Below are 26155 nucleotides of genomic sequence, written 5' to 3'. Positions count from 1 at the left end.
TATGCTATTCATTCTGCTTTTATTGAATGCAGGCTCACTCAAAGTAGAACATTAACATACACTCATATCTTACACTTTAACAATCTAAGAGAGTTTCCTTCTTGAACCAAAGTGTCATGGCAGACTGACAGCCATTTTTGTTGACATGAGTGACTCCATTTTGTTTTATATCCTTTATGCTATCTTAATCAGACCAATGCCATTTTATTGGTCCTGCTCTCCACACTCTTCCTCCAACTCCTGTTATCAACTCAGTTAATCATCCCAACTCAGGAAATAGTTACTATGACAATCTCCATTTCCCAGATGAGAAACTGAGTCTGGGAAGTTAAGAGCAATTTGCCTGATGTCATACACTTAGAAAGTGGTGGAACCGGTACTTAGCTGGTAGTCAGTACAGGTGTCAGTAATATGCCTCAGTTTTGCTTAAATGGATTAGAAACATGCAGATACACACCATTATGACCAACCGCAGGCAGGGCCTATCCAGTAAAGCGGATGAGATATAAACGACTTTTGAGATAAGGAATACTCTATAGAAAAGCGCGTGTGAGAGTCAAAGGTGAATTCCCCGTGTGCGTAGTTGCGGAGAGGTCCGCCGCCAATTCCTAGCTTGTTCACGCATAGAACTTGAGCTTTTACTCTCCTATGTCACAGCCCGAACGTTCGCAGGCCAAATAATAGAGCCAAAACCCACGGCCAGCCACTTGCCCCAGACTGGGAGCAAAGGGGCTGGTCTGTGGAGGCGGAGCCAGAGGGGGCGGGGCTGGGAGACCAGGACGGGTGGGGTGGGGTGGGGGGGGAGAGTGCGCCTGCGCACGAGGTGGGCAGCGCCTGGGTGGTGCCGAGTGCGATCCGCCTTAAAGGCAGCTTCCCAGCGGCGTCGCTCTCCAATCCAGTCCTAACAGTGCGCAGGCGCAGAGGTCTCCTAGTCAGTCGGCGCCGCGTGCGGGCTATTTGCTCTGTGGCAGCGGTGGCGGCTGGTCTCCGGCATCATGAGCGGCTTCAGCAGTGAGGAGCGTGCTGCGCCCTACACCCTCGAGTACCGAGTGTTCTTCAGTGAGTGTTGGCGGCCTTGCGGCCACTTCCCGCCCGCCTGTCCATTCATTCTCGGGTCTCGCCTCGGGTCCAGCCGGGGCGCCTGCGGGCCCACGCTCAGCCCCTTGTCCCGGGCGGGGGATGGGATCCTTCCGTCGGTGTATGGGGCCTGGGATGACTCGTAGTCCCATTTCACACATCAGACCCGCGGGCAGGACAGCACGCTCGGTGGAACCCGAGTCTGGGGCAGGCTAGTTTTGCAGGTGTTCGGCAGTGTGTGATGGAAAAAGGAAACCTCTGAGTCACCCTAGAAAGGTGCCTAGAGGTAAACTAATCCCCCTAAGAGGATTGTTCAATTTGGAGGTAAAGGAGGAGGGGTGCGGGGTGGGGGGAGAAGACTCCCTAGGACCTTAATTCCTTCGCTGTAGCCCAGAATTTGGGTACCAAGCGGGTTCAGTGCAGCTCCGTGTTCTACAGACGGCGGAACTGAGGCCAGGATCAGGAGCGGTGTGTAGAGAACAGGACCCATCCCTTCCTAGGGGGAGGGGTGGAGAGGCATTCTAGTAGCGCTCCTGCCTCTCTGCCGCCTGTTTTCCCTGAAGCACTGATGCTGGGAACTGGCCTATGAAACAGAAAGCTGTTCTCTTCACATTAAACAGGTGACGTCAGCCTGACAAGCAGAGTGGGAAAGTGCCGAGCTTTGCCCTTGTGCAGGGACTAGGCGTCTAATGGGTACCTACCTCAAGTCCGCGTTAAGAGCGGAGGAGGCCGCTGGCTCCGCTTTCCTTGGTGCACCCCCTTTTGCCTTGTAGGTGGAGGAAAGCTACCTTCAGGTTATCTTTACAGTACAATCTACCAACTGTTCCCTTCCAAATATGAGTAGATTAAAGGGCGCGTGAACATGAACAACAGGGTGGGGATTGTGGGAGCGGGGGTGAGGTGGGGAGCAATGAGGGAAAAATTGGGACAGCTGTAATTGAACAACAACAACAAAAAAAAGCCTCTTAAAATATTATTGGAGATAATGGAGGCGTTGAAAAAGGTGTCACCAAAGGAGCTCTATTTTAACTTAACAGTTTTAGTATTTGGAAGGTGGTGGGCAGTGGCATTGAATTCTGTGAGTTCTCCCGTGTGTGAAGGGCAGGAATGAGTGGGTTTCGAGGGAACAATTGGGAATACTGAAAGAATGAACAAAGCTCCTATCAAAGAAGTAGCCCTGGGTGGGAGGAAAAGGTAGGTGAACTTCAGGTTTACACATCTAGTTGAACATTACCATGTAAAATCCAGGAAGGCTGAGACTCCTCCCTTTGTTTTTTAAATTTTGGAAATATCCAGGGCAGTGGGGGAACTTTTAACAAACTTTTTTTCTAGAATTAGTGTTGGCACCAGAAGTAGTCTATACGAGGGATTTAGGGGTGTTGCTCTGGTTTGAAGGGCTGGGGATGGTTTGGGTAATATTCAAGTTATATTTGCATAGCAAACACAGTTTTTAAATTATGTATTGGTAGTGAATATTTGATAGCCATTATGGAAGACCAAAAGCCACCCCTTGACTTTGGCACTGGCTAAAGTAACTTTTTATCAGATGAACTCTCTGGAACTTAAGAAATACCAATAATTAGATCCAATTATATAATTTTAAGGTTTTTTAAAAAAATCACAGGTTTCTTAGACTCCTTCCTTAATAGGAGATTTTTGTTTAAACCTTCATAATGTTACATTTGCCAATTTCTTTAAAACTGAGAGTGGGTCAGACCGCAGAGTCATGGTTAACTTCATGGGATTGGGAGTGGTCACTTCATTTTTTCCTATTTCACTTTCATTTCTAAACCTGAAGGGATGCAATGTGGATTGACCCTTAGGTTTCCTAAAGAAAGGAAGTTTTTGAATTACTTTTTGGATATAGTAGTGAGGTCTCAGAATATAGTAATTACCTGTGAAAGTGTTGCTGCAACTTGATTATCTTGAAGAAAAATCATAATCTAAGATTGGCTCTGTTTTACTGGAACAACATTTAATGCAACATGGTTTATAATTCAGCAAACTGATATCCTCCCTTCTCTCTGAGCCCAAGTCTTTCATTAGTTTTGCTAACAATCTGATCGCTTTTTGTACATAGGCACTGCTAGGCTTTGGGAATATAAAGATGTGTCCTCAAAGGGTATTATATATAAGGCAGTCCCTGCCCTTATAGTACCTCTAAAATGCCTACGCAGTGCATAAGATGAAAACGTAATCCAGTCTTAGAGGAGGGTCAGGAAAGGTGAAGTACACAACCAGTTTTTTGTACCTTACCATTTTGGTGAGTAGTGTTGATAATTGGGGAGGCTATGTGTGTTTGGGAGCAGGGGGTATATGGGAAATCTCTGTACCTTCTCAATTTTACTGTAAACCCGAAACTGCCTCTAAAAATTACATTTTTTTCAAAAAGTGTACTACATATATCTGGAAATATAATTAACCAAAAAGTAATAACTTTTTATCATTTATTTTGCAGAAAACGAGAAAGGACAATATATATCTCCATTTCATGATATTCCAATTTACGCAGATAAGGTAAGGTATTCTTATCTTTTGAACCCAGTCTCCTTACTGAGATCAGTTAGTTCCACATATGGCTTTTCTTGTCTTAACAAATACTTAAAATACCTCATTGTGCTGTGAGTTAAAAGGAACATTGGTAAGAAGTCAGTCTCTATTTTTAAAAAAGTCCTCATCTGAGCATATATTCATTGACTTTAGAGAGAGAGGAAAGGGGACAGAGAGAGAAAAAAACATTGATGTGAAAGAGAAACACTGATTGGCTACCCCCCTATGCACCACACGGGGGATTGAACCCACAACCTAGGTATGTGCCCTGACTGGTAATGTAACCTGCACCTCTTTTGGTGTATGGGATGGTGCTCCAACCAACTGAATAGCCCTCCAGGGCAAGAAGTCAGTATTAAATTCAGATTATTCAGTTAAAGATGTAGCTATAAATTGAGGAATAGAAGCAAATGTTTTAAAGCTGTCTCAGTTAGCCAAAAAATTACATTGGTCTTTTCTGTATGTGTATTTGGAACTAAAATCTTAGTATCATTAGTGGTTTTAAAATTAAATAGCCTACTCAAAATGCGGACTTATGAAATATTTACTAAACAGTAAAAATAAACTAGATTATTCAGTGAATACAGAAAAATTCAGTACTTTTAATGGACTAGTAGAGTTAAGATCTACAAATATTGTTAATAAAGGTAAGTCCACAGACTTCTAAAAAGAAATGTCTGTTCCTGTATATACTAGTGAGCCAAAGAAATCTAACTTTTGCACAAATTGATAGGTTTGCCACAAAATGGTAAGAACTTTTACTTTCCTAGGAAAAATGTCTATAACTACATATTCCAAAATATTCATGATCTTTGGGAGGTAGAATTAATTGCTACTGACTCTTTCTGTTTTTACTTTCATTTTTGCCTTTTTATATTTCCTAACCTTTTTATAAAGATCCTGCATTACTTGTACAGATTTAAATAGTTACTTTGCCTCCTTCCCAATAAAGGAAAAGTTTGTACTGTATTTAGGAACTGACACAAGGCCAAATGTTTGATTCTTTTCTCTACCTTAAACCATTTTATTTTTCATTTAGTTAAGAAGCTTGATTCACAGTGAGTGCAAATCTTTTTTAGTTGTAAAAACTACATAGATTATTGATCTTTTTTAGCTAGATGTCTGTGCATAAACATGTGAACATCACATTCCAACGCACATTGAGAATACTAGTAAAGATGGAATTTTATCCTTGTGTGTGCTGTCTTCCTACTTTTTTGTGCTTGACTACTAGAGAAAAATGGTTAAATTCATTTTACTTCTGCCAGGAAGTTTGCTGCAGGTTTATATTGACAACGTGGACATTAGTAGAAAAGCCAACCTGTGTGTCACTTCCAGGGAGCCTACCTAAGCTGGGCTCTAGCTGGAGGCAGTGGAGCAAACAGCCCCAGGCCAATTATGTGCCACAGTTACAGCAGGGACTGTGTTCTCCTGTGGTATTCTCAAAGTTGTATTTACTCAGAAACTCTGCTTTGTTACAACTGACTTCCTGGGAGTTGGTATGAACTGCAAGATCCTTGCTTCCACTCATTGGCATCATTTGGTTGGCTTGTTTGTTGTATAATTAGTATATATAGTAAAGTACTTTACAGTAACATCTCAGACCATTTTGAGTAATGAAGAGTTATAAAATGATGACCCTAAGTTTATTGATGGTACCTTGGCAAAACGGATGTATTAAAGAAGGAAAACATTTTCTTGACAGGTCGTATAGCTGTTTTTTGTGTGTGTGTTTGTGTCTTAGTACATTTGGGCTGCTATAACAAAATACCACAAGCTGGGTATTTAAACAGCAGAAATTTACTGTTCACAGTTCTGGAGGCTGGAAGTCTGAGATCAGGCTGTCAGCATGGTCAGTTAGGATCCTCTTCTGGTTCTGGTTGCAAACTTCTCAGGATATCCTCACACAGCAGGAGAGCCTCGGGAGCTCTGCAAAGCGTCTTTTATAGGCACTAATCCCATTTATGAGTGTTCTACCCTCCTGTCTTAACCACTTCCCAAAGATCCCACTTAATATACCATCATCTTTGAGGATTAGGATTTTGACATACGAATTTTGGGGGGACACAAACATTCAGACCAAGCAGTAAGTTATTAGACAATATTCTAGCCAAAGACCAGAATGATCATAGGACTTGCGCTACCTAATCTTATTGCTGCTTCAAGTTACCTCAAAATAGGAAACTGAGACTACAGTGTTCTCATGTTAAACATCTTTACTCAAATTATTGTGACTCCTTGAAGTCTCGTATGGGATTGGTTATGTCTATAATCTGGAATTACTCAAATGAACACTTTGCTTTTATATCACCAAAGCTAGCTCAGAAGCACAAGCACTTGCAACAGTTCTTTTACACTAATGGTCCAGACCTCAATGAAGTTCAGCACTTCAGATTCCTGCCTGAGAAGCAGGGAAGAGTTCTTTTGTTTTATTTTTAAGGAAACTCAGTATGTACAAAACAAGTAAGGGTGTGGTACACAGAACTTATTTTGGATTAAAGTTAAATAAAAGGTCAGATTGATTCAGTGTGCATTTTAAAAAACATTTTAATATAATTAAATTTATATACGTGTGTGTGTGTGTGTGTGTGTGTGTGTGTGTCCAAATACCTTATCTCTCATAGGGTCATCCATTAGATAGATGATAATAAAGGAAGGTACCTTTAACATAACTCAGCCATACTAAGGAAAAATGCCCAAAGGTTTATCCTACTTTAAGTCAGGACCTTTCAATGTGGAGAGCATTCGATTCAGTATATCTGCCATTAGGTAATCAATCCAGCCAATTCTGGGAATCCTTATAACTCAGATAACCTGCTAGGGTTGTTTCCAAATCCCTTAGATAGAAGAGGGCAATGGCAAAGACTCACTGTTTTTTTTTTTTTTTTTTTTTTTTTTTTTTAAGATTGTAAGAGTGTCCTTTGCTCTGGGTCTATTTGGGGATCAAATATAGAAGCACCTGTAGCTCAGTCTCTTCACACATAAAATTTCTAATATACCAGACATTTAAAAAATCCAAAAACATCCTAAACAGTGTGAAATATTGGGTAAATATTACCTAAGTATGAAAGTGTTCGAACACTATGAGTTGATGTTTAGTTTTAGAAGTTTGGTATTTTTCTATTCCATCTTCAGCTTTGATGTTAAATACTAGTTCTAACAATATAGGCTTCTCTTTGTTTTTCAGGTTACTGTTGGGAGCATATATAAATAATGGAGCTATGTTTCTTTACTCTCCTTCTAAAAGAAGTCAGGCTTCTAATCAAATAGGTTGATGCTTGAGAAATATAAAAATTTTTTTGTAGTGTGTATCATTCTTAACTTTTTAAAGATACTATCTCACTATACCCAAATTTTTTAGCCTCCTCTTACAACTGAGTGGATGCTTTTTAGATTACTCATTTTCTCACATGGCTTGCTTTCTTTTGAATTTTCTATTTCTTTTTCTAAACAGTTCCATAAATTGAAGTTTTAAAAATATCACAGAATTAATAATATAAACACTGTTTGTCTTTCCCAACTTATTTATATAGCATGTTTGGGTTTTCTGGGTTGTTTTGTTTTGTTTATCTTTTGGTTTTGCATTTTCCAAACCAAAGTTAGAACTAGAAACATAGATGAAAACTGCTAACAATTAAACTTAGTTGGCATGTCATAACTAAGAAGAAGTTCCTATATTTTTCCCCTCAGATGAGCTTTAAAAATGACTAAAATTTGGAAACAGCTATTCTAACCATAATCTCTGTGCTTTATGAACTTTGTAAAAAAATTAAGTTGTGATTATTAAATATGCATATAATGTGCTTATAGCAAAGTCTCAATACACAGTAACAAAACAAAAATAGGGTGATTGTGTTGACTACAATGACTGGCTATTTCTGAAGCCTTTGAGAGCTCTTTTTTTGGAGTAAAGGTCACTGAACTAGGAATAAGAAATCTTGATTTCAGTCCTGGTTATCACGGACCGGTTTTGTGATATTGAACAAGTTACTTTACCTCTGAGCACTGTTGGTCTTACATGATGTAGAATGATGTTACATTCTACACTGATGAAGTCTCATTAAAGAGTATTATTTTAAAAAAATTATGTTAATATTTATTGAATGCTTTTGGTACCTTAGGCACTGTTCTAAAGCCCTTATGTGGATTAGTTCATTTAACCATTATGTCATTCTCTGAGCTAGGTTCTTTTGTTAACCCCATTATCCTGATCATGGGCTAGAACCCATCAGTGGGATTGCTAGGTCATATGGTAGTTCTATTTTAGTGTGTTAAGGAGCCTCCATACTGTTTTCCATACTCTACCAATTTCAGTCCCACCAACAGTGCACAAGGAGGAACCCATTTACTTTTAGCAACATAGAGTATATCCTTTAATCACAAAACCAACTTTGAAGCCAAAACTTAAAACTCAGGGTTAAGAGCCATTGCCACTTGGTGAGCACTTAATAAGGTAAAATATTATTGGAAATGATGAAAGCTGCTACATCTTTTCAAAGCACCTTTATGGGAGTAGAGCATTTCCTTATCAACTATAGGAGCTATTCTGATATGGATTTTATACCCAAAACTACTCTAGGAGTGGTTTTTTTTTTTTAAAGGCAAGATGCCCCCCATTTTTAAAATTAGCCTCTTGCTTTATTTCTAATCTCTAGATAAATTTCAAAGAAAATTCTCTCTACCACCACTGTTCTCTAAATTTTATTGCAAAACAGAAAAATAAGAGAAAGGTTGGTAGAACTGTGATTTTTGTATTTCTTCCTAAATCTGATATTTACTTGATTTCTGAAGTTATCTAGATAAACACCTGATGAGTCAACTTGAAAATGCTCATTTAAACTACTTATGCAGTTTTGTAGTACAACATGTCATGTTCACTAGGCTTCATATTCAGTGTTGAAAACAGATAAGTCATGAGGCATTCATAAGTCTCTCAACAAAATACATTTAACTTTACTACTAAGATTCAGAGATAGGCCCTAGCTGGTATTGCTCAGTGGATTGAGCACCAGCCTGCGAACCAAAGTGTCGTCGGTTCGATTCCCAGTCAGGGCACGTGCCTGGGTTGCAGGCCAGGTCCCCAGTTGGGGGTGCACGAGAGGCAACCACACATTGATGTTTCTCTCCTCTCTTTCTCCTTTCCCCTCTCTCTAAACATAAGTAAATAAAATCTAAAAACATAAAAATATTATTAAAAAATAAAGATTCAGAGATGGGATGTAATTAAATTAAGAGCATGCTGCATATATACATACTTAACTACATTACTAATAATCGTCGGCCGTCGTCGGCAGCCGTCCGTCTCGAGAGACGATGGTGTAGCTTCTTAAGAGTCTATCTGCACCGCCGAGAATGGCTGTGCAGTCCGACTCGGGAGTGACATGGTATCTGTCTCCTCCCGTGTTGAATCGACATCTTGTGATGACGCTGAAGCTACAGAGCCTGGGCAGGGTAATATGGAGGGTCTGCTGTTGCCCATGCAGCAGACCCCCCCTCTCTTCGCAGCTGAAGGGTCCAAGGGAAAGACAGTGTCGATACAGCTTCATCCCAAATATCCATAGTGTATTCATTAGTAAATGATTTATCAGATTACTGATTTGATCCAAAGAAAATAACCAGTTTGGAGATGAGACCTGTGATCACCATGCTACTGTAATATTCCTGTTTAACCAATGAAGCTATAAGCCTAATCAAGATAGAGGTTTCTTGCTGGGTATATACCATATGATCCAGCAATCACTTTTGGGTATAATCCAAAGGAAATGAAAACAGTATATCAAAGAGGTATCTGCACTCCATGTGCATTGCAGCACTAGTCACAATAGCCAAGATGTGGAAACAACCTGTGTCTTTTGATGGATAAATGGATAAGAAAAATGTAATGTAAAAAAAAAAAAAATATATATATATATATATATATACACACACACACACACACATACATACATACATACATACATACATATGAGTGGGCCCAAAGCCAGAATTTATTTATAAAAAACTATATATTTTTTTACATTATATTTTATTGATGATGCTATTACAGTTGTCCCAATTTTTCTCCTTTTGCCCCCCTTGGCCCAGTACCCCACTTCCCCCCAGCAGTCTCCCTCCAAAGGTATCCCTCCTGATTTTTATCCATCACATATGAATGTGGGACAGCCTGTTCTGCCGCTGCTGTCTCTGCACAGTGACTCCACGTCTCTGCCCCTCTTACCTGTCTGGATGAATGTGGCTTCTTTAAATCCTTAGTTGTTGGACTTCCATACAATTTCATTTTCTGGCTGTTCTGGGTGTTTTTTATTTTGAGGTTAGTTGTAATTCTTGTAGTAGCATGAGGAGGTGAAGTGTGTCTGTTTATGCCTCCAGCTTTACAGGAAGTTCTACATTCCATTTGATGCAATACACCTATCAAGATGATTTTTCCACCACTCAAAACAGTTTTAAACTCATCGATTTTAATGCCTTTTAGTGCCTCTGCCGATTTTTGTTTCACCTCTTCCACATTGGCAAAACGTTTCCCTTTGAGGATTTTTTTCATCCAGGGAAACAATATTGGGTGAATAGGGCGGGTGGGGCATGGGGGTGTGGTCATGCCTTTTTTGGTCAAACACAGCCTTTACAACAACGTCTGCTGGTAGGTACACAGATACAGATGGATTCCTAGAACATTCACCTAAGTGGGGGAAGCCTGTATTACAAGGGGACCACCCTCTAGAAGATAATTCCATTTTGGGGGAGTCCCACCTCCTATATGTCATATATATTTTGTTGGCAGCCGTCCGTCTCAAGAGACGATGGTGTAGCTTCTTAAGAGTCTATCTGCACCGCCGAGAATGGCTGTGCAGTCCAACTCGGGAGTGACACGGTATCTGTCTCCTCCCGTGTTGAATCGACATCTTGTGATGACGCTGGAGTGTCCTCTCCAGTGAAGCTGAAGCTACAGAGCCTGGGCAGGGTGATATGGAGGGTCTGCTGTTGCCCATGCAGCAGACCCCCCCTCTCTTCGCAGCTGAAGGGTCCAAGGGAAAGACGGAGTCAATACAGCTTGGCTTCAGGTGCGCCGCAGGAGTTGCCGGTGTTGACTACAACGTCGAACCGCCTTAGGGACTCCGGCTCCGGATTTTCTGTCGGGGTTTACTCCCTTAGCCTTTCCCCTGAAGAGGTATGCCGCAAGGCAGCGGAGGTTTTTTGGAGTCAGAGTTTTCCTTCTCTGATGTGCCCTGACTGGAAGATCGAACCAGCGACACTTAGCTCGCAGGCCGACGCTCAATCCACTGAGCCAAACCAGCCAGGGGTATGTCATATATATACTCCTTTATATATATATAAAAGTATGAGAACATGGATGAGCTTTGAAAGGCATTATGCTAAGTGGAATAAACCAGACCCAGAAAGACAAATGCTGCCATGGTATCACTTGAATGTGGAATCTTTTAAAAAATAAAAGTTAAAGTCATAGTAACAGAATGGTGGTTATCAGGGGCTGGAGGGGTTGAGAGAAATAAGGGGAAGTTGTTATAAGGTACATACTTTCATTTATAAGATGAATAAGATTTGAAGATTTAATGTAAAATATGGTGACTGACTCTAGTTGATTAATACTGCATTGTATAATTGAAATTTGCTAAGAGAGAAGAACTTAAATGATATCTCCCCCCCAAAAAAGAAAAGATAAATATGTAAGCTGATGGATATGTTAATTAACAAGATGGGGGTGGTGGTGAGAAGTTCTTTCACAATATATATATGTAGGTCAAGTCATCACAATGTACACTTTAAGTATCCTACAATTTTGTCAATTATACTTCAGTAAAGCTGAAAAAATAAAGATATAGGTTAAATATCTTCTATCCCTAAAAAATTTATTTGATTTATTTGAAATCCTTTTGATTAATGGAATGATATCATTTAAACTTGTTAAGCTTTCAATCTCCTTAGAATGTGGATATCTTTAACATTAACATTCTTAGTTTATTGATGAAATGATTGATATATTTCTGACTTTGGGGAGTCAGAGCTAAAGCTGTAGTTTGCCTTTTCCCCTCCTTTTACAGGCTTGTCAAAATCAACCCACTAAGGATACTAAACTGTCTTCCTTCCTCTGTAACTATAAACAGGGATCTGAGAGCTTTGATGCCAGAGCAGGCATTTAGAAACCCAAAGCATAGAAGTAGAGAATGGAGTGCTGAGAAGTCTTAACAATGGGGATAATAAAACCATAAATACAGGATTGAGCTAAGTAATAGTTGAAACCATTTAGGATTAAAGAAAGAAGGCATGCATTTCTGGGTGGTACTAAATTTTCTAAAATCTTGCCTTGCTATTTTTAAGTACATAAACATTGGAAATATTATAATGCATATTTCCCCCAACTTTTAAATTATAAAGTACATGTAACATACAATTTTCCATTTTAACCACTCTTAAGTATCCAGTTCAGTGATATTAAGTTTGTTCACATTATTGTGCAACCATCACCACCCTTCATTTCTAGAACTCTTCATCTGGTGAAACTGAAACTCTCTATCCATTAAAAAAGAACTCCCCACTTCTCCCTGCCCAGCCCCTGTCACTTAAGGTATCTCATTTAAGTGGAATCATACAGTATTTGTGTTGTGTCTGGCTTATTTCATTTTGCGTAATGCCCTTAAAGTTCATTCATGACGCAACGTGTCAATTTCCTTCCCTTTAAGGATGAATAATATCCAGAGGCTTTGGCATCAGAGCTGGTTTAAGAGACAGATAAGGTCAAGGGTGGCTCACCGCAGAGTTTCTGTGTACATTCCCAGATGGAGGTAAGGGGACAGGAGTCAATATGGCGGATTAGCTTCAAGACTTATCAGCTGTGTCCATAATGCATGATATGGTAATTCTATTTTTAATTTTTTGAAATACTGCCATACTGTTTTCCACAGAGGCTGTACCACTTTACTTTCCTACCAATAGTGCACAAGTGTTCCAGTGAGAATGCATGTTTTACCAGAAAAGTTTTTCTAGCAATGGAGTAATTGGTTGAATTTCTCACATTTGTTGCTCTGAAAATTGTTTTACTTACCCTCAGTGGCAGCCCCCTGAATTATAGTCGTGTTGTCTAGGAGAGATAAACGATTCTTTCGTAATAGTTCCTGCTAATGTATGAGAAACCCTCTTTTTATATCAAAATATTTGAAAACATTTCTTTGTGATAATTAATGGAGAACATAATCACTAAAAACTACTGCACATTCTTGCTTTGCTTTTTAAAAAAATACGGTAATCACTATAGCATCTACATACAATAGAAAATGTGCTAAACATCCATTTTACAGACTAGTTCCTCATCTCCAGTAGGTTTGTGGACCCCAAGCTATAGCATGAGGCCTACAAGCTAGGAGGACCTGGTTTGGAAATCCAACTCTTGAAGAGATAAAAGCTTTTATTCTGTTCATTGCTAGTCTTCAGTGCCTAGAAAAGTGGGGCACATAATTGTGGTGCTCAGTAAATATTTGTGGAAACAAGTGAATCAATTAGATATGTGACTTCTTGCAGGATACTCCTTGCTATTTTTGGCTCAGCTAGTGGTTTTTTTGTTTGTTTGTTTCTTCTTTTTCTTTTTCTTTTTGGTTTCCATTAGTTATACAGGTTTGCAATATTAGGTAATGTGGTTTTGAGATCTGTATGTATTTATCATTTAGTTCCATTTAAGTGTTTGAGGTAGTTTCTGAATGAATTACAGTAGTCCCTCTCTATATCGCGGTTCCCTTATCGTGGCCTCACTGTATCGTGGGATTTAAAAAAATATTATATTTAGTTATATACCACGGATTTTTCGCTATATTGCGGGATTTTGCAGTGCTGCATATGTATGTTGTTAAAGTTACATAGGTTTAAGAGTGTAGAATATGTTTAAGAACATAAGTAGTGTTTATAAAAGTGTGGAAAAGGTTAATAAGAGAGTGGGAAAGGTTAATAAGAGACTGGGAAGGGTTTATAAAGCCTTAAAATATATATAAATACTAAAATAAATGTAAGGTTCCCACTTCGCAGATTTTCACGTATTGCAGGGGTGTCTAGAACATAATACCCGCAGTAAGTGAGGGAATGCTGTAGTAATTTCAGCTCTGTTTGCTATTTTTTTTCTCTAGGCAATGTATTTGTTTTCAGGCTGGTATGACCTGGCAGTGTATTCATTTTAAAATATTTTATTTAAAAAAGAATTAACCATCAGTCTCCTTGGTTTTCTCATCTCAGTTTAATCTTTCACATAATAACAGCTCCATCTTGTGAACTGTTAATATATTGCTGCTGAAAACTTTAAAAGCCCCTACTTCGTTCTAGTATCATAGATTTACAGATCCTACAGTTTGTAATATCAGAGCGGTGGTACTACTGGATAGCTGCAGTTCTTGAAAACTACCCTGAAAAATTACTTTTTCTAAAACCATTCATTATTACTTTACAAGGATAGAGCAGTTTATTCAGTCTTGGATTTAAATAATATCTCCATCCTTTGTGGTTTTTATGTTGTTAGCAAGTAGGTGGCAGGAGGAGGCTTAGAACATAAACTTAATGAATGTTTTAGTCTCCCTTGGTTTACCCAAGAACTTAAATGAGTGATGGAAGTTTTGCACTCTTGAATATAAATCTGTGTAGCTTTTCTGCTTCGTTAAAAATAGCAGCAAGGTAATTACCTTTGACTTACTGTAGTTCATCAGTCCCTGTCTTTTTGTTTTAATTGTATTTATTGGGATGATAAAATTATATAGGCTTCAGGTGTACAATTCTATAAGTCCCTATTTTTTATGCAAAGTAGCAAAGATGTAATTCTAAGAAGTTGTATAAGTGATTTTTATTTTAAATCAGCTTTTTAAAATATACATTTTATAATAGAGTAATTGCAAACTTGGCTTCATGTGTGTCTTATAGAGGCTATAAACTGAAAACCTACATGTAAAGTTTTATTCCTTGGTAAAAAAAAAATTTTCTGACTCCTTAAAGCTCAGTTTTAATTAGAGACCCTATGTCAAGTTGATATTTGACTTAGATGTACAAAATGAAATAACTGTGATTTTCTTTCATCATATTTTTAAACAAGCACTCAGGGAATTTAAAATATATATTATTTATTTTACTTTTTAAAAAGATTTTATTTATTTATTCTTAGAGGGGAAGGGAGGGAGAAAGAGGGAGAGAAACATCAATGTGAGAAAGATAGATTGGTTGCCCCTCACATGCACTGTGACCAGGGACCAAACCTGCAATCCAGGCATATGCCCTGACTGGGAATCAAACCCATGACCGTTCACTTTGTGGTATGATGCCCAACCAACTGAGCCATACCGGTAGGGTAGAAATGTATCATTCATTTAAAAGTAGTCAGTTTAAGGTTGTTAACTAATTACACTAGAAGTGCCATTGGTTAAAATATTTTTGGAACATATTTTATTTCATTGTCAAACTTCTTGTCTTTTTGAGGAGTACTTGATTTTTAAAAACAGCCAAATTGGGAGAACAATGTGGGTAATCAAGCTGATTAACTTTGAGGCTAAAACTAAAGTATGACAAATTAAATTGATTTGGAATTTGTCTTATAAACCACCTCTGAAATACGCAATCCAAAAACATTTTGAGTAATTGCGGAATCACACTGGAAATGAATAGGCATTGGAAATTATTGCTTTGAAGATGAACTTCCTCAGAGATACAAGTTCTGTTATGTTTAGAAATTGTTTCCTTTCTTTATAGAAACATTCTTTCCACACACCCCCATCCCACCCACCCAACTATTTTATTATGACTTCAAAGACCTGATACAATGAGCAGTTTTACTTTGGAGGAACTATGGCATCTCATTGAAGAGAACAAATTGGCTCCTATGACCATCTGACCTTCTGTTTTTCAGGATGTGTTCCATATGGTAGTTGAAGTACCACGCTGGTCTAATGCAAAAATGGAGGTATGTTTCTCCGTAGATTGACAGTCAGATGTAAGATATTAGTTTCCATTTAGCCACACTGATTTGCTCAAGGGTTAAACAGCTAAAGCCCAAGGTTTTCCTCTTTCTAGCCCCAATCTGTTTTCCAGTCATTTCTTCTAATGCCTTCTAATCTTTCCTCTGTGCTCCAACTAAACTCAACTATTTTACAGTTTACAAATATGCTACAGACTTACCTTCCCTACACCTTTGCTTCTGGAGTTCCCAAGGCCTGGAATAATTTTTTTCTCCTCTGTCTTGTTCTTTTTAAGTCTGTCATTGACTTCAGAGTCAGGTCACCCCAGTCACAAATGATATTATTAGAATTTCTATTGCATTTTGTTAATTTCCTTCTGATGACACCTAAGTAAGATATCTGGCTTTTTGTTATGGATATTTATTATATGTTTTATATCAATTAAGCTTTTTCACTGTAACCACACTTTGCATGTGGTAGGCACTCAAATATTTCAGTAATTTTAAATGCTGTAAAGGAAAGCTGAATTTGGTAATACTAATTTTGCCCTTTTAATAAAAATTTTTATTTCTCATATGTTAGAATTTATTCCAGGTAAGTTTAGTTTTTGCTTTCTGGAATTAATACAAGTTCTTTTTCCCTTCTTGATAGTTCCCATGTATCTCAAATGTTTTCCACTTAAAGGCTGACTATGGAGAAACTTTTATTTCAAATTACAAAAGTATTACGGGTAAAATACATCATTACGGTGAAACTAGGGGTGTGCATTCCATAATTAATTTTCACAAGTGCTTTATTTGAATAATATTTCACATCTAAATATGCAATGATTAGAAATTTTTTCAATTTCAGATTGCTACAAAGGACCCTTTAAACCCAATTAAACAAGATGTGAAAAAAGGAAAACTCCGCTATGTTGCAAATTTGTTCCCTTATAAGGGATATATCTGGAACTATGGTGCCATCCCTCAGGTATGTCTCTGTGCAATTGTTAGAAATGTACTTTTTAGCTTACAAAAAAACTAACCTACTGCTATTAGTAAAAAAAGATTTAAACACTTTCAGAAAGTTTTTGCTATAATAGATCTTAAAAACTTAATGGGTAATTAACTCATTTTAATAATTCCTTGAAAAACTTATTTTCAAAATAAATTGAAAGGTAAATATTTACAATGTTGAAATTCACATTTGAAGGTTTGTTCTTTTTTTAAATATTTATCTTTCTATATGGATTAGTTATAAACTATACAAATTCTTTTTTTACAGAATGAGTGGCAAATCTATTAAGAGAGACACTGTAGGCTAGTGATTATAAAAGCATTGCTTTTTGGCACCAGACAGACTAGGGTTCAAAGCCCAAGGCTGCCTCTTGCTAAGTTACCAATTGGCCTCTTCCTCCCTGAGACATGAATATCTACCCTGAGATATTAATAGTACTTAGCTCATATGGCTATTATGAGAACAAAGGCACTTAGTTCACACCACTGTTGACCTTTATCTTTAGAGTCCTGATTTCCCTTCTTTAAGCCAAGCTCTCTGTGGTAAAGTAAGAATAAGATTCTGATTTTTTAAACAGTCAACCCTTTGAGGAGGGGGGATATCTGCATTGTTTACAAGTTTATCCCCAGCACTATGCCAGGTCTTTATGTAACATTTGAATAAAGAATCACTAGAGTCATGTCTTTTATGAGTGAATGACAGATTTAATTTTGGTTTGCCTAGGATAATGCTGTGACACTCAGGATTTTTACACAAAATGTACAATTTTTTTCCTGTTGATAAATGGTTTGTTTTTTATTAACCATTAAGTTTATTAAATGGAAGCTACTGTGAAACAATCTATAAGTTACCAATCATAGGTCAAACTCATCTAGCTTGTTAGGTAATTATAAAGTTGTCTTCCTTAGTTATAGGCAGACACCTGTACTTCAGTTGATTTAGTATTTAGCCTTGAAATAGCATCCCTCTGGGAAAATATTGCTGAAATTCTTATTCTTCTGTAGGCTGGATTAGGCTTTGTTGGACCTGGTCCTCTTTTATTGCCCTTCATTTTTATATATTTGCCTTTACTCCAGCTGAGTAGGCAAACGTATGTTCTGGATTGGGGAGAAAAGAACCAAAACAACAGCTATGTTTTAATCTTGACTTCTTGGCAGACATAGGCCATGTGTTCTTTTATGAGATGCCCGGCAAGGACTCTGTCTTGCAATTTAGCAGAAAAGAAAGCCAGCAAGATGAAGCTTAAAAAATCCTATTAATATTTTTAATTTTGGCTCCTGATCAGCAGTGCCACTTTTACCATCAGAACACATAGTTTCTGTTTTAGTATTACTGCCTATCTACCTCTGCTTTGGAAATTTATTTTAAAGACAATCTAGTTAAGTAGAAGATAGTAAGTACCAAGAGTTCCTCAAAGCAGTTTTCTTTTAACACGTTGCGTACCGGGGTATTTAAATGCCTTTTAGAAATGATGAGAATTCTCGCCACCCATACGCAATGTGTTAATATATATTTAAAGTAAATATTTGGGCCTCCTTCTGTGTTTGCATTTATCTCAGTTATTAGGTGGATGATTTTTTGTTTGTTTTAAATAGGATCATTACCTGTTTTAAAGCTTAAATTTAGTTCAGCATTCTATGCATAATAGGAACCCTAGCATTTAATTAAAATCATTGTGTATAGTTAAGATTCTTAGATGTGAATAATTTTTTAAATGAGATAAAAATAGCTGAAGATTACTGTTTTTCAGAAAGATTCATGTGATGTTATCTTTTAATGTCAGCATAATCCATTCTGTCAGTAGCATGTATAGGAACAGTATGCTCTAAGCCTTTTTTCCCCCTAGACTTGGGAAGACCCAGGGCACGATGACAAGCACACTGGCTGTTGTGGTGACAATGACCCAATTGATGTCTGTGAAATTGGAAGCAAGGTAATGGAATCCGAAATGTTTTTCGTTAGTGCCAAGATGACATTAATGAAATATATAACCTTCATACTTTAAAAAATACTATGAATAATAATGTTACTTTGGGTGATTAGAAGCTTCCATTTTATTTAAATCATTTGTATATTTGTATGATTTATTTAAAATTAGCCTAGAAAAATGTGCATATATGACTATGCATATATGTGGGACGTGTTCTGCATTGCTTTAGAAGGCAGATGACTGGTCACTAGGCGAAGGGTATTAGGAGGCAAATTTCATTTCAATACAAGAGATCCCTCTATAAAGTAGGGTTGCTTTAAGATTCTGACTGTAGTTATATGTGTTTGTAATCTTTCTCAGGCTTGGGGAAATGGTAAACAACTGAAAAGAAAGTTGTTATTCAGTTTCTTAAGTCATCAAGTTCAGTCATATTGTATGATGCCTAACTCAGTGGCTTCTAGAAAATAAAAGCACATTAAAATATGTATTTGAAACAAATTATGGAGGTTTATTCTTTGGCACAGTCAATGACAGTTTAAAAACTATTAATTACCCTGAATCATGTTACTGATTCTCTTAGGACCTATAAGTAATAAAGATACATTTTCAGCTTTGATAAGACTGGTAGGCATTTACTTGTTTATCTTTTTAAAAACTGCTTAAAGGAACAATCTTAAGGTAAGTTTGCAGAAACTTAGCATCTTCCTTGTTTCCTACTACCCACCAAGCAAAGCTTTTCTTCCAACGTTTCATTCTGTAAGTATTGTCCTGACTGTGGTTATTGACTCTCAGGTATGTGCAAGAGGTGAAATAATCAAGGTGAAGGTTCTGGGCATATTGGCTATGATTGATGAAGGGGAAACTGACTGGAAAGTGGTTGCCATCAATGTGGATGATCCTGATGCAGCCAATTATAATGGTAAGAAAATTTAAGGAGTCAGAACTCTTTATGCCTACATCTGATGCTCCACTTAACCTATTGTAAACGCGTGCCTTCAAACTGTTCAAGAATGAAGGAGCAAAACATTTGACAAAGCATTATTTCTAATACTGAACTTTATAATTAACTAAGTAAACTTTCTCCTTCATTTCAGGAAAGAAAAAAATCTGCTTGTTTGTGTTTACTGTCTTCTCCTTTCCTTCTCCACATACTCACACTCAGTTACTCTAATTTATTTATTTTTTAAATTTTGTTTTAATTGAAATGTAATCCACATACCATAAATAGTCATCCTTTTTTTTCTTTTTAACATTTATATCATCACAGGAGAGTTTATTGGACAGCACAGTAGAGACCCTAAGGACTTCCTTCTTATTTTTAGTAATTTTTTTATATTTCACCTATAGTTGACATACAGTATTATATTAGTTTCAGCTATCTAACCCAGTGATTGGACATTTATATAACTTATGAAGTGGTCATTCTGATAAAACTAGTACCCATCTGATACCATAGTTATTACAATATTATTGACTGTATTCCTTACGCTGTACTTTACATCCCTATGGCTATTCTGTAACTACCAATTTGAACTTCTTAATCCCTTCACTTTTTTCACCCATCCCGCTGACCTCCCCCCAGTCTGACAACCATTAAAATGTTCTCTGTATCTATGAGTCTGTTTTTATTCTGCTTGTTTGTTTATTTTGTTTTCTAGATTCCACATATACATGAAATCATATGGCATTTTTCTTTCTCGATTTATTTCCCTCAGACTATACCCTCTAGGTCCATTCATGGTTTTGCAGGTGGTAAGGTTTTATTCTCTTGTTTTGGTTGAGTCATATTCCATTGTACATATGCACCACTTTTTCCTTATCCATTTATCTTGATGGACACTTAAGTTGCTTCCATATTTTGGCTATTGTAAATAATCCTGCAGTGAACATATAGAGGCATATATCTTTTTGAATTTGTGTTTTGAGTTTCTTTGGATGAATATCCTGAAATGGAATTACTGGGTCTCTTAGATACCCTTTGTTTTAAAGTCTATTTTGTCTGGTGTTGAGTATTCCTACCCCAGCTTTTTTGTTTGTTTCCATTTGCATGAAATATCTTTTTCCATCCCTTTACTTTCAGTCTTTGTGTGTCTTTCGATATGAAGTGAGTCTCTTGTAGACAGAGCATGTAAGGGTGATGTTTTCTTATCCAATCAGTCACCCTGTGTCTTTTGTTTGGAACATTTAATCCATTTGTATTTAAAGTAATTGTTGATGGATATGTAGTTATTGCCATCTTATTCATATTTCTCATTCTTCTTCAAGAAGGCCCTTTACCATTTCTTGTACTACTGGTTTGTTGGTGATAAACTCTTCTAGCTTTTTCTTGTCTGGGAAGTTCTTTATCTGCCCTTCCATTCTAAATGATAGCTTTACTGGGTAGAGTAATCCTAACTGTAGGTCCTTGCTTTTCATCCTTTGAATATTTCTTGGCAATCCCTTCTGGTCTGCAAAACTTCTGCAGAGAAATCAGCTGACAGCCTTAGGGAGCTGCCTTGTAGGTCATTAACTGCTTTTGTCTTGCTCCTTTTAAGATTTTTCTCTTTGTCTTTAACCTTTGGCATTTTAATTATGATGTGTCTTGGCATGGGCCTCTTTAGTTTCATCTTCTTTAGGACTTTCTGTGCTTCCTGGACTTGTGTGTGCTTATCCTTCAGCAGGTTAGGGAGGTTTCCAGTCATTATTTCTTCAGATAAGGTCTCAGTCCCTTGCTCTCTCTCCTCCTTCTGGTCTCTATAGAAGCAGATGTTGTTACATTTGTTGTTGTCCCAGTGGTCCCTTAAAATCTCCTCATTTAAAAAAAAATTATTTTTCCTTTTTGTTGCTCTGATTTGGGTATTTCCTACCACCTTGTCTTCCAAATCACTGATTGATCCTCTGCTTCAGGTAATCTGTTGATTCTTTCTAGTGCATTCTATTTTTTTTAAAGTATATTTTATTTATTATATTGTTATAATTGTCCCAATTTCTTTTTCCTTTGCTTCCCTCTTTCCAAACCCGCCCTTCCCTCCAGCAATACCACCCCCCTTAGTTCATGTCCATGGGCCTTGCATATAAGTTCTTTGGCTTCACCCTTTCCTATACTATTCTATTTTTTTTAAGTATATTTTATTGATTATATTGTTACAACACTCTACTATTCTTAACATCCCCCTGTCTTATTTTGTACCAACCAATTATGCTTCTTAAACCCTGCACCATTTCCCCATTTCTCCCCACTTTTCCCTCGCAGCTGATAACCCTCCAAATGATCTCCATACCTATAATTCTGTTCCTGTTCTGGTTGTTTGCTTCATTTGTTTTTGTTTTTGTTTTTTAGATTCAGTTGTTGATGGCTGTGAGTTTGTTGTCATTTTAATGTTCATAGTGTTGATCCTCTTTTTCTTAAATAAGTCCCTTTAACATTTCATATAATAATGGCTTGGTGATGATGAACTCCTTTAGCTTTTACCTTGTCTGGGAAGCATTTTATCTGCCCTTCCATTCTAAAGGATAGCTTTGCTGGATAGAGTAATCTAGGCTGTAGGTCCCTGCTTTTTATCACTTTCAATACTTCTTGCCAGTCCCTTCTTGCCTTCAAAGTTTCTTTTGAGAAATCAGCTGAGAGTCTTATAGGCACCTCTTTGTAGGTAACTCTCTGTTTTTCTCTTGCTGCTTTTAAGATTCTCTCTTTATCTTTCATCTTTGGCATTTTAATGATGATGTGTGTTGGTGTGGTCCTCTTTGGGTCTAGCTTGTTTGGGACTCTCTGTACCTCCTGGACTTGTATGTCTGTTTCTTTCGCCAAGTGTGGGAAGTTTTCCTTCATTATTTTTTCACGTAAGCTTTTGATTTCTTGTTCTTCCTCTTCTTATGGCACCCCTATGATTTGGATGTTGGCATGTTAAAAGTTGTCCCAGAGGTTCCTAAGCTTCTCCTCATTTTTTTCAATTCTTGTTTCCTCATTTTGTACTGGTTGACTGTTTTTTTCTTCTTTATATTCCAAAACATTGATTTGAACCCCAATTTGCTTCCCTTCACCATTGGTTTTGTGTGGATTTTCCTTCCTTTCATTTATCATAGTCTTCACTTCTTCCCGTATGCATTTGCCATACTTAAGCATATCTGTCAAGTCTATGAGCATCTTTATCACCAGTGTTTTGAACTCTTCATCTGTTAGGTTGGCTATCTCCTCCTTGCTTAGTTCTCCCACTGGAACCTGGATCCATTCCCTCTTGTGGGCCATACTTCTCTGTTTCCTCATCTTGCCAGGCTCCCTTGTTTGTTTGCTTCTGTGTGTTAGGTAGAGCTATTGTACCTGTTACGTTATAAGGTGTAGAGCCTTAGGTATTCATCAGTACAGGGCAACCTGTTTCACCACGTTGTGGCGCTGTTGGGGGGGAGAGGTCTGAGAGGGAGCAATGCCTCTTGCTTGTCACTTGCCCCTTTTCCAGGCACTTCGCCCACTTCTGTATGGGACTGGTGTCACTCTATCTGTTGCCCAGGCCATTGTTCCCAGAGTGGGTGGATCTGCAGATGTTCTAGAACCATGGGGGCCTTTTTAACAAGTGGACTCTACTGAGAGACCAGCAGTTTCTGCCTCCGCCCCAATCCCCACTGGTTTGCACAGTCAGAAACAATGAGGCTTTATTGTCCCCAGTGCTGGAACCGTCTGAGCTGTGCAGTCTGGTCTGGTGCTGGGAGTGCTCCCTAGGTGTCCCTCTCGACTTTTTTAAATGTTTGACTGCAGTTTCTACTGGCCTGCTGCTGCCGCTACAGCTGCTACCACCACACTGCATCCTCTCCCCCCGAGCTCTGCCCCTCCTAGCTGTCTGGATGAGTATTTCTTTTTTATATCTTTGTTTGTTGGACTTCCATGCAACTTGATTTTCTGGAAATTCTGGTTGTCTCTAGTTTTGAGGTAGTTGTATTCCTTCTTAGTTGTGGAGGGAGATACAGTGTGCCTATCTAGGGCTCCGTCCTGGCTGGAAGTCTCCTTCTAGTGTTTTCTTTATTTTCAGATATTCTTCATTTCTGACTGGTTCTTTTTTATGGTTTCTATGTCATTTTTTTTTTTTCTTGTTGTTGAAGTTCTCTGAGCATGGGACATGTTTCTTTGTCTCCCTATTTTGTCTGCCGCTCTGTGTTTGTTTCTGTGTATTAGATAGATTTTCTGTCTTCTAGTCTTGGTAGGGTGGGCTTATATAGTAGGGTTCCTGTAGGGCCCAGTGGCACAGCCTTCAAATCACCTGAGCCAGGTGTTCCAGCTGAGCTCCCATGTGGGCTGTAGTACCTTCCTGCTATATTTGAGCCTTGATTGCTGTTGTTGCATCAATGGGATAAATTGAACACTGCTCCCCTCAGGGTAATAGGCTACAAGGACAGGCTGCAACTACAGTGAAGGAGCTGCTATGCAAGGGCTGACCCCACAGAGCAGAACTTGCTTCAGAGGGGCTCTGGTGCCTGCTGAGTCCACCCCTTGAGCGTGTTGCTTGTGTAGGTAGTTGGGTGGTGCTCTGGTGAGGTCTGAAGCTGGCCATAGGGGTATGCTGGCTCTGAGGCCTCTTGGGAGGTACAGACCAAGGTCAGCCACAGACTGTGCCCTGCCTGGGGCCACTCAGCATGAGCTACAATGCAATCTATAGTTGTTATTATGATGTGGTCATGGGAAGATGCAAATACTGCCTTTAACTACTCTGCCATCTTTACTTGAATCCAAAAGTCACCATTTTAAGGCATTCAATCCTATAGTTTTTAATAAATTTACTAGGGTGTACAACCATCACCACTATTAATTCCAAAACATTTTCACCACTCCAACAGGAAACCCCAAATCCATTAGCAGCCATGCCCTATTTCCACTTCCTTCAGTCCCTGGCATCCACTAATCTATTGTCTGTCTCTTTGGATTTGCCTGTTCTGAACATTTCACATAAATGGGTTCATATGATGATATGTCTGGCTTCTTTCACTTAGCATAATGTTTTCAGGTTCGTCTATATTGTTACATTTTCAGTACTTCAGTCCCCTCTTTCCGCAGTAAGACTAACACAAAATTCATTTTAACTTTTTTGAAGTATACAATTTGGTGGCATTTAGTACATTCATATTGTTGTGTAACCATCACCACTATCTAGTTCCAGAACATTTTCATCATTCTAGAAGGGAAGTTTGTGCCTTTAAGAAATAACTCCCTATTTTTTCCTTCTCCTGGACTGTGACAAACACTAATCGGCTTTCTGTCTCTATAAATTTTCCTATTCTGAATATTTCACATATGTGGAATCATAAAATATATGGCCTTTTACATCTGGTTTCGTAATGTTCCCTGGTTCACCATGTTGTAGCATATATTAGTACTCATTCTTTTTTATCACTAAAGACTGCTCTGTTGTATGGATATATACCACATTTTGTTTATCCATTCATCTCTTGATGGACATTTGGATTGTTTTTGGCTATTAGGAATAATGGGAATAATGCTGCTGTTATGAACAATCCTGTACAAGTTTTTGGATGGACATATGGTTTTAATCCTCATGAGTGTATATACCTAGGAGTGGAGTTGCTGAGTCATATGTTAACTCTTATGTTTAAGCTTTTGAGGAACTGCCAAACTTTTTTTCATAGCCAACTGTACCATTTTATAGTCCTGCCACAGTGCATAAGGGTTTCAATTTTTCTATTTCCTTGCCAACACTTATTATTAATCTTTTTTATTATAATCATTCTTAGAGGGTATATCTTTTTATTATTGAATTATAAGAGATCTTTATACATTCTGGATACTAGACCTTTATTAGATATATGATTTGTCCTTTCATTTTCTTAATGGTGTTCTTTGAAGTACTCAGGTTTTTCATTTTGATGAAGTCTAATTTATCTAAAAAATTTTGTTGCTTTTTGGTGTCCTATCTAAGAAACCGTTGCCAAGTCTAAGGTCACAACTATTTATACTTATGTTTCCTTCTAACAGTTTTATCAATTTAGCCCTTATATTTAGGTATTTGATCTATTTTCAGTTAATTTTTGTATATGGTGTGAAGTAGTAGTTCAGAGTCATTCTTGTGCATGTAGCTAGCTATGCAATTGTCCCAGCCCTATTTGTTCAAAAGACTGTTCTTTGTCCTATTGAATTGTCTTGCTACCACTGTTAAAAATCAGTTGACTAAATGTGTGGGTTAGTGGTGTAAGTTGATTATCTAAAGTCCTTTTGAAAAAATATGTTTACACCCTGTAACTCTTAGTCTAATTTATCTCGATTATTTTTATATTAACCTTGCCTCTAGTTACTGACCTAATCTTATTTTCTCTAGTTATTGAATTAGTTTTCTCTTTCAAGTCTTAATAGGGTCTCACAGGGTTCAAATGAATGTGTCAGCAGGATTGCATCCCTTCTAGAGGCTCTAAAGGAAAATCCTTTTGTAGCTTCTAAAGGCTGCCCACATCCCTTATTTCATGTCACCTGTCAGTCTCCACAGCCAGCAATGGCAGGGTGAGTCCTTGTCACATCTCTGACCTTGCTTTTCTGCCTTCCTCTTCCACTTTATAAGGACCTTCATGATTACATTGGGTTTACCCAAATAACCCAGGATAATCTCCTAATTTCAAAATCAGATGATTAGTAACCATAATCCCATCTGCAATCTTCATTTTCCTTGCCATGTCACATAACATATTCACAGCT

General features: G+C 37.9%; 1 protein-coding gene across 1 annotated transcript in view; it reads left to right on the top strand.

Annotated features, from left to right (window-relative positions):
* The first annotated feature begins 880 nt into the window (after positions 1–880).
* PPA1 (inorganic pyrophosphatase 1) overlaps positions 881–26155 on the top strand; it is a 42585-nt gene continuing 17310 nt past the window's right edge. Inside the window, exons 1-6 of the mRNA XM_090279458.1 lie at positions 881–1059; positions 3536–3594; positions 15512–15565; positions 16413–16532; positions 18406–18492; positions 19282–19408. Of these exons, the coding sequence (XP_090135584.1) occupies positions 996–1059; positions 3536–3594; positions 15512–15565; positions 16413–16532; positions 18406–18492; positions 19282–19408 (511 nt within the window). The 5' untranslated portion in view covers positions 881–995. The remainder of the gene's footprint in view (positions 1060–3535; positions 3595–15511; positions 15566–16412; positions 16533–18405; positions 18493–19281; positions 19409–26155) is intronic.

This window comes from Furipterus horrens, unplaced genomic scaffold, assembly GCF_987537825.1.
Source record: "Furipterus horrens unplaced genomic scaffold, mFurHor1.1.pri manual_scaffold_5, whole genome shotgun sequence".
Classification (NCBI taxonomy): domain Eukaryota; kingdom Metazoa; phylum Chordata; class Mammalia; order Chiroptera; family Furipteridae; genus Furipterus; species Furipterus horrens.
The sequence above is the reverse complement of the archived record's forward strand: the minus strand, read 5'-3'. Positions and strand labels throughout refer to the sequence as shown.